The 10,000-nt window shown below is 30.3% G+C and overlaps 1 protein-coding gene across 1 annotated transcript in view; it reads left to right on the top strand.

The window, feature by feature from the left end:
- Nucleotides 1-10,000, top strand: part of LOC118449791 (extracellular serine/threonine protein CG31145) — a 52,265-nt gene that overhangs the window by 1,051 nt on the left and 41,214 nt on the right. Inside the window, exon 1 of the mRNA XM_035884794.2 lies at nt 1-1,062. This exon is cut by the window's left edge and continues 1,051 nt beyond it. Within this exon, the coding sequence (XP_035740687.2) occupies nt 611-1,062 (452 nt within the window). The 5' untranslated portion in view covers nt 1-610. The remainder of the gene's footprint in view (nt 1,063-10,000) is intronic.

Consider the following 10,000-nt stretch of genomic DNA (forward strand, 5'->3'; position numbering starts at 1 on the left):
GATAGCCGACAGTGACCAGTTGCATGCGCGCGCCTCGAGCACGTCGTCCGACGTAAAATGCAAACTTGCAAATTCGTCGGGTGTACGAGGAGAAGAAGGAGAGGAACAACGGCAACGAGAACGACGACGACGACGACAACAACGAAAACGACGACGACAACGACGAAGAAGCGAACTACTACGTCGACGTAGACAGCAAGAAAGTGAGGAGGAAGAAGAAGAAGAAGAAGAAGAAGAAGAAGAAGAAGAAGAAGAAGAAGAAGAAGAAGAAGAGGGAAAAGAACCAACGAGTCTCAAGTTATCAGTCGAGCTATTATCGCCGTTACTCGAAACTGCGAGAATTTCGATAGGAGATCACGAGGATGAAAGTATTCTCTTAGCTGAAAGTTCTTTCGAAGCTCGATCGAGTATAGAAGAGGAGACGAGGAGCGTTAATTCTGAATCGTCGTCGATCGATACCATCGTTGGCGATGTTTTACGATCCGTGACTGTTTTACAAAACGATTCCATCGAAAAGATTATCGGGGATAGGATCGAATTGTCGAGGAACGACGTTAAGAAAAGAAAAAAAAGTTGTCTCGAGTATAAACCGAAATCGTGGAATTCAAAGATGAAGCTTACGATTAGAATGATCAGAATTCGCGACAAACTGATGCTCGGTTTGAGCGCCTTTGCGATATTATTCACTTTACTTTTGGTGATGGATCTTCAAATGGATCTTGGTTACAGTGGACATCATTTGGTACCAAGCCATGGTCGTGTTAGAATCGGTGATGATCCGAACGTCGAAACCATATATACTGGTTTCCGGCGTAAATTTTTACAACGTACGAACAGTAGTAAAGAACAATATGACACGTCCACATTTACGCGAACTGTCAAGGACATTGTTGGTGCTTCTCCGAGAACTGATAAATCGGACGAACATGATGATTTCGCTGATCTAATCGATATTATTGCAAACGGTTACGACGTTAACGCGGAAGAGGGTGTCATTAGGATTAGTGGCGAGGATCATACTTACAATCCTACTTTGGGAGAACTCAGACATGCCGTTCTAGGGTAAGTTTTTCTCTCTCTCTCTCTCTCTCTCTCTCTCTCTCTCTCTCTCTCTATCTATCTATCTATCTATCTATCTATCTATCTATCTATCTATCTCTTTTTTTTTCTTTATTCTTCTTTTTTCTTCTTTTTCCTATTTGATTTTTTTTTACTGATATTTAATTATCAACGATCGTACGTACTTTCAATCGAAAATATAACTATATGTTTTCTAATTGTCACGAAATCTCTTAGGATATTTAATTAATTACAATGTTAACTCTTAAGATTATTAAAATAAAAAAGAAAAGAAATAATTTTCTTCGACTTTTTTAATATTAATTAAAATGCATTATCGCGTTACTTAATGAAACATTAAAAAAATATTGAAATTATTAATTGGAAATCTAATGCTTTTGTAAAATTTGAAAGGGAAATACGAGGTACTCATCCGAGTACTGAAATCAAAGTAATCTGACGTTTGACTGACAGTTAAATCTAATCGAAAACAGAGTCAAGTAGCTCTACTATCTTCAATAGCAATTACTCTTGAGAAGGATGTCTGAAATTAAGATTTTATTAGTTAACGTTATCTCCGGAACTTCGGGAAAACATTTTGATGTACTCGTTAGTTATCAACTGACTCGTTTTATAAATTTTTCTCTTCAAAAAGTGACGGTATATAGCAAAATCCTTACATTTTCAGATAAAATATTGAATGGGTCCGAGAACTAGAGAAGGCTAAAGCCACGATACGAGTTTACTAAATTGCTGTTTTCTCATGGTCTACACGCGTACCCACGTTTATAGGAACACGATTTTGCTCCTCCCGAGTCATTCCACACGACGAAATCGTGTTCGTTGGTGCGAACGCGATTGCGGACCTTCCTTTTCTTCTTTCCCTTCTTCCCTCCTCGCCTCCTTCCCTCCTTTCCCTTCCTAAGTCATCGTTTTCTTCTTTTCTTTCCTCGTTGTTTTTTTTTATATATATATTTTTTTTCATGTTTCTTTTTTATTTCTTTTTTTTTTTTTTTTTTTTTTTTTTTTTCTTGTATTTATTTATCGTTCTCCTTTCGTTAAAGTTCCGCTTCATCATCAACATTAACACATACGTTGAGACATACGATCGAATGCATCAGATTTCATTAAGTAATTTTTATATTATATATAAAAGGATGATATATTTATTTATTTATTTTTTTTTTTTTCATGATCGCTGTTAAATACATAGTACAGACACAGTTTTCTTATCTGTTTCTTTTTCTTCTTTTTTGTTTCGCATTTCTTTCTTTTTTTTTTTTTTTTTTCTCGAAATCATCATTAATCATATTAGCTGACAGGTCTCTTAGGACGTATAGATCGTTATGAAAGTTAGCCCGAGTGAAATGCTTTTTTATTTATTTATTTTTTTTTTCTTTTTTTTTTTCTTTTTTTTTTTTTTTTTTTTTAGTTCAAGCAAAAAACGAGGCAAGGGAAGGTGACATAAGATGATTCTTTAAAATTGTTATATATAGCGTTCATATCAAATAAGATGTAATTCATTAATTTGTTCTTATATATGTAATACATATCATTAATCATTTATCTTATATTAACATGCATACGTAGATATGATGTTTGCTTTGAATTAATCGAGAACGATGAAAAAGAATTTTTCAAATTCAGCATAACAATGGTAAAAAAAAAAAGAAAAAAAAAAAAAAAAAAAAAAAAAAAAAAGTCAGCTAATAATCCAAAGAAAGCGATGACGATTGACTAACAACAATTTTCTTCTGAACTGTTTTTCTTTGTAGTAAGACTTCAATTGCTGATGATTTCTTCTTTGTCTTCTCTCATTCGTTATCGATAACCTTTTGTTAGACTTTGTCATCGTCTTATCTCATACATTTCTACAAATATGATTTATCTTTTTCCTTTCTACCTATTTACTTGTATAATATATCTATATATGTATTCTCATATTCTACATATATAATATCAATTTAATATCACTTAGATATATTCTATTGTACGTAAAACGATAAAACCAAAATTTTTAAGTTACGATTTAAATAATCAATATTACATTTGGCCATTCATTTTTATATACACAGACACATATATATATATATGTGTGTGTACATACATAATACGAAATATGGAAAAGCCTTTACTTTTTCTGTCCTGGATGTTGGAAGATATTAAAAAAGGATGAAAAGTGTATATTAGAATAGGTCGAATAAGAGCGTTCGGTGATATCACGAAGTAACCTCGATTCCGATGGGAATAATGCATTGTTTCTTGTACATTCGAGTAACGACAATGGCATAAGACGGTGAAGGTTCGTTTACCTTCCTTTCAAAATAACATAAAAGGGTTCATATAGGCATGCGGAAACGATGCAATAGGACTTAAGAGACTTCGGTGCGAACCAGACGATGCTTTTTACTCTATGATGTCTCTTGAGAATCTATGAAAAAGAAAGAAAGACAATCAGTATGGATTCCTTTTATTTTCTAGTAAAAGTATCCCTTCTTGAAATAATTTATAAAATATAAATAAACAAGATTGTCAGATAATCGAAAGTAAATAAGTACATATATATATATATGTATGTATGTATGTATGTATGTATGTATAAAATGTATGATAATGTGAACTTTATCACTCCTTTATGTCCTATGACAGTGTCGACGAGAACGAAACGATAATCGAGTATCCTATTCGTGGATTAGATGATGCGAGATGAAAATAGAGCTATGTATGCACAATGTTATGATATGCTGTCTGTGTTATTTGGATCAAGCTGACATTTCAGTATATATATTTTTAACTTTAAAAATCAATAAGAAAAATATTCTTCCAAATAGTAACGATAGTGATGGTATTGGTGATGGTTTATCGATATCAGATTTTATAGGTATTGTGGGATATTACACTATAGATCTAAAATATAAAATCTTAGATTTTGAAAATCATTCGTTCGAATGGATACATGAACCTAGTCTCCTCCCCTTCACATATGATAGATCTTCTTAATTGGTATTAGGTATTAAGTTCTGTATTATTGATGAAATTATTAGCCCTTACTTTATCCTTAATCTTTTAGCTTAGTTTCACATCTCACTTTTTCTTCTTTTTGACAATGAATAACGGTTATGGCTTTATATCCGACTTTCGGGAAATAAACTATTCGGATTGACCTAATCATTTCCGTAAATAAGTCCTGTTCTTTTTCATTTTCTTTCTCTTCTTTTTCTCTTTTTTGTTCCATAAATATACGCAGAGATGACAGTTGAAGTTGTTTCATATATAAACATATCCGTAGTTGTGTCTATATTTTATTAAAACCAAAACATCAAAAATATTAGTGATTGAAGTAAAAAAAATCAAGGATATTTTAAAGAAAAAATATCATTGGTAATTCGTATTGATCTGGTGATAGTGTTTCAGTCAGGTTTTCGTTGGTTGGATAATAAAATACAACCCAAATCAAAACGATAGTCCTATTCCTTTTTTTATTCGCTTATTGAACGATTTTTAACTTAATACCTATATGTATATATATATATATATATATATATATATATATATATATATATATATATACTTACACACACACATATATATTATATATATATATTTATCCCTCAACGATATATATCATTCACATTGTTATACTAATTAATTGTGACACTAACCAACACTGTGCGTATTATATTACATATATAATAGATCTATACATAATATATATATATATATATACATATATATATATATGTATAATATATAATATCTACAATAATATATCTATACATAATATATATATATATATATATATATATATATATATAAGGACGTTTATCCTTCGTATGTATGATTTTCAGAAACTAAGACTTTATATTTCGAATCAATTATTTCATTCTATGATATTCATTTGAATTTCATTTCGATTGATTATCGCTGCCTATCGGAAGTATAGACAATAAAGAAAAAAGAAAAATCAATTATTATTATTAAATTGTTAGATGATAATGATATAGAAAATAAATATTTGTAATATCATCTGAAAGTGTGATACTCGAAAAAAATGACGATATTTTTACATTCTCGGTATACTGTATCCCATTCGATCGTGTTAAAGTTGACAAAAGCAGAACGCTTTTTCTCATAACTCGTCGCTTGGTTTCGAGGAACTTTCGAAGGGGCTTGAAAAACTTTCGAATAGCTTTTCTCAACGGACAATAAAAGAAGAGTGAAAAAACGAGATAAAGAAAGAGAAAGAAAGATTGAGAGAGAGAGAGAGAGAGAGAGAGAGAGTGAGAGATGGTGAGGGAGAAAGAAAGACCGAAAGAGTCATAAATCCATCCAGTTTTCTCGATTTTCCGCACGAAGGATGATCGAATAATCGACGAGTCTGGATCAGTCACGCAATACAGTCTTTGAGAACAAAAAAAAAGAAGTGCAAATAATAAAATAAATAAAAACAAAATAACTATTTATTTATAATTATTAAATCTATATTTATTAGAACATTATATTTATTTACTATAAATCATAACTTTGATCCTTTTTTGTTCTCTTCATTATTATATTACCGTTTAAATCATAAACAAGTAATTCTATTTATTTATTTATCCATCGTTCAAATATTTAGATAATAAATGAGCATCTGTTTATCTATCTATCTTATTTATCTATCTTGTTTATCTTGTTTATTTAGATATTTATTACAAGCCTAAAAGTTTCAGGATCGAATCTATAATAATTCAACGTTCACAAATTATAGTCGAATAAACAAATGAAATAAACTTTAAATAACACCAACTATAAAATAGTTTGCAAAACCGTATAAAAATTCAAAGAACGAAAAACATTATTTGTAAGTGATGAAAGAGAGAGAGAGAGAAAGAGGAGATCACTGTTTCGGTCTAAAAAATAGAGATACATTTCTCCCGAGTAAAAGCCATTTTCTCGCTTCGTCCCGCTTGTTTACTCCAACTCATTTATAATTTTTCTCTCATGCCTATGCCCAGAGTGCAACTCTTTATCACGACGAAGACTTCGATCTCGTTCAGAAGGCGGCACAAGGTTCACGTTATTAATTTTTTTTTTCCTTTCATAAACCGATCAATAAATTTGCATTTTAATTAATGATTATAATTCTAATATAGACTTCTTTCTCTAACTTTGATAAAGCTTTCAAATTACATTAACATTGTTGCGAGCATAAAACAATTTTATAATAATGAAATAATTTAAATAATGCTTAAACGCAATATTAATTTTTTTTTTCTTCTTTCCTTTTCTTTTTTTTTTTTTTTTTTTTTTATTTTTTTATCATCACTCTTAATTATTCCTAATTTATTCTGAAATATTTTGAATTATCCTCTTAAAGATAATTATTCTTAAAATAGCATATAACAAAATTACAATTGTGTAGATTAATAAAATATTTAGGTTAGATTTTCTTGTTGAATTTAATATTTAAATTGTAATTTCTCATTGGCTTATATTATTTTCTTTTATTCGCCATTTATTTAACGAACATATAAATTTTGACGCGAGGCGATAGAAAAAAAGTTCAAATTTCGCGGGACACGTAAAGAATCAAAAAACGCGTAATGCCATCTGTCGTAAATTTAAAATAATACGAAATTTGTGGAACGAAACTTATTAGGTTCTTACGTTTTGGCAAAGATCCAAGAATTCTCTCCTTATTCAGGATTAACATCCTTTATCTTCACGCGTATTTACAGATACGCGACACGCTTGTTATCGCCTCCGTATTTCTTATATAAATTTCATCTTTATCGTGATCCGTTTTCTCTCGACACTTTATTGAGCATTCTTATCTCTAATAACAATATAGATATAAGATAAATCGTATAATATAATATGATCGATCAAAAATTATGTAATTAATGATTCTTTTCTTCTTCTTCTTCTTCTTTTTCTTTTTCTTTCTTTATATATATATATATATATATATATATATATATATATATATATATAAAATTTAATATCACTTTTTTCTATTTTGCATAATTAATTTCGAGGATTTAATTTTACTATACAAATACAAACATATTTCTAATAATAATGATTTTAAATTATCACAATGTAAAAAAAATTTTAAATCCTTTTTCTACCGTAAACATTATTATAAAATATTAAAATAAATATATATATATATATATATATATATATATATATATTATAAAAGAATAAATGATGATGAAATTAAAAATGAGAGAAAGAGTCGTTGTGTAAGTGACGAAAGATATCACGGTGGAAATAAATACGTGCCCTCTAAACACGTTATCTTTGCTATGACTTCAAAAAAAAAAATAATAAAAAAAAAAAAGAAAAAAGGAAAGATAGATAGGGGAAAAAAGAACTGATCGATGCCAAGAGAAAGAGAAAGAGAGAGAAAGAGAAAGAGAGAGAAAGAGAGAGAGAGAGAAAGAGAGAGAGAGAGAGAGAGAGAGAGAGAGAGAGAGAGAGAGAAAGAGAGAAAAGAGACTTGTTCGTGTTTAATATCCGGGAAAAGAAATTAGGTCGTTTTTATTATTTTATCGTAACGGAGATAAAAAGTCGTTCGAAAGGAACCGTCTTAAGTACGTATGTACTTAAGTACTTACGTATTTACGATTAGTTCACGAGAGACGAAGATTAGCGTCTAAAGAAATCATGTCATGGTTATTGGGTCGCGTCGTGACGCGTACAAGACTTGCAGTAAGTCGAAAGAGATGGAAATATGTATATTAAAGGGAAGAAGAGAAGCGAGACGCCTATACCTCCTCGTCTTATCTATGATAATATATCTATCTTTGATGTAAAATAACATATGCGGTCAGTTCCGCTCCTTTTGCTTTTCTTAAAGAGAGAAGGCTCTTTAATTGCGGAGAGTACCGCGACGAAAATAGAACTTTTCTTTCTGATTTAAAATCAGACGTGTCATATGTAATTATTAAATATTTTCTAAAGAAAAAAAAAAAAAAAAAAAAAAAAAAAAAAGAAAGAAAAAAAAAATTACAGAACTGTAATTTGTGTCTCGTGCGACCGAACATGTGCTCCAAAAAAAGAAAAAGAAAAAAACAACAAAAACAAAAAAAAAAGAACAAATAAAAAGACAGATAAAAAAATTGTGTTTCAGCGCGAATCCAAAATATTTCTCCGAATCTTCTCTAAAAGAACACTATAAACGAAAACAATCTTCAAACTAAGATATTTTGTACCAAAAAAAAAAAAAAAAAAAAAAAAAAAAGAAAAAGAAAGAAGAAAGAAAAACAAACGAACAAAAGAACGTCGGGTATGCGTTTATTCATTTCTACCCTAATTGATTCGTAAGATATCGCATAACTTTTTTTTATATCTTCACACATATTATTCTTTTCATGGGTTCAAAAATTATTATAAAAAGTGAATATCGATCCTTTGACATAGATCATCTTACGTTCAATTTTCTAATAGATCGATAACGATCATTTATTTATCATAGATATCATAATATTGATCGACATTAAATGATTATCGTTCTCGTTAGTTTTATTATAATTTAATAAATTAGACACTGTACAAAGTTAAAAATTTAATATTACAGTTAACTACATTGATTTATCACTGTCTCTTTCGTTAAACGAGGTGCAAATGGAATTGTTCCAAAGGAAAGACCAGAGAGTTTTCGGTAAGCGGCCTAATTACGCGACCGGTCCATGCGAATGACTAATCAGGGCAAACGTCAGCGACTCGTATACGAAGACCAACGGGCGTGCGCGGATATGTTCGGATATACGACCGTAAACCACAGAGAATCCATGCGAAAGAGAGAGAGAGAAAGAGAGAGAGGGAGAGAGAGAGAGAGAGAGGGAGAGAGAGAGAATCCTCGCTTCCTCGTTCGCTCGCCAGCTCGGAACCTTCGTGGCGAACGTCTACGGATTAAAGCCCCGTGTTGTGTTGTCCTCGCGAAACCGCACTTTGTGCTCAAACACACGAGACACATATTACGTTGCGCGCCCGACCATACACGGATTACTGTCATATATATATATATATATGTCATACATATATATATATATATATATATATATATATATATATATCCTGTCCCGTTTACCCGGAATTCCTGCATCGATCTGTACTCTGAACCTGCAACCGGCCCTTTCACCGATACCCTTCTGAATCACGTTTCTTTCTTCTCATTATTTTTTTCTTTTCTTCCCTTTTGACTTTATTTTACGTATACGTCAGGCATACACAGCATCGTCTACACATACACACTAACAAAACACACATACACACATATATATATATATATAACGACACGTGTCTTATCTTTTTTTTTCAATGAAAATACTGATATTAATAATAATAATAAGAAGAAGAAGAAGAAGAAAAATAATCGTAACTATAGTAATGATAGTAATTATATTGAAAGCATCGTTCATCAACGTAATCAACCAAAAAAGCAGACAAGAGAGTTCTATTTCTTTCGTTAGTATTGTTTTTCTTCTTTTCATTCCTTTTTCTTGAATTTTCTTCGGAATCATCGTAATTTTTTCCTCATATTCTTTTACTTTCTTTTTTTCTTGTTTTTTTTTTTTTTTGTTTTATTTGTTTTTACGTGACATTAATTGTAATAATAAGAGGAAATCGAGGACAAATTTCTTCATTGTCTTGAGCTATCGTATATGAAAGAGCAATTTTGCCAATGGGCATAGCTCGTTAATATTTTCTTTTTATCCATATTTTTTCTTCTCCTTTTTTTTCTTTTTTTTTTTTTTTTTTATTTTTTAACACCTACTAACAAAAGCCTCAACGATAATAACTTGCTTATCTTCGACTTTGAGTATCCTTAAGACATTGAAGATGCACTTAACGAACAACGTGAAGAAGTCATCTTGTGAAAGAAAAAAAAAAAAAAAGAAAAAAAAAAGGATATAAAAAAAGAAATAAAAAAAGAAAGAATGTGACGTGT

The sequence above is a fragment of the Vespa mandarinia genome, chromosome 8 (assembly GCF_050613455.1).
Source record: "Vespa mandarinia isolate Hongniang chromosome 8, ASM5061345v1, whole genome shotgun sequence".
Taxonomy (NCBI): Eukaryota; Metazoa; Arthropoda; class Insecta; order Hymenoptera; family Vespidae; genus Vespa; species Vespa mandarinia.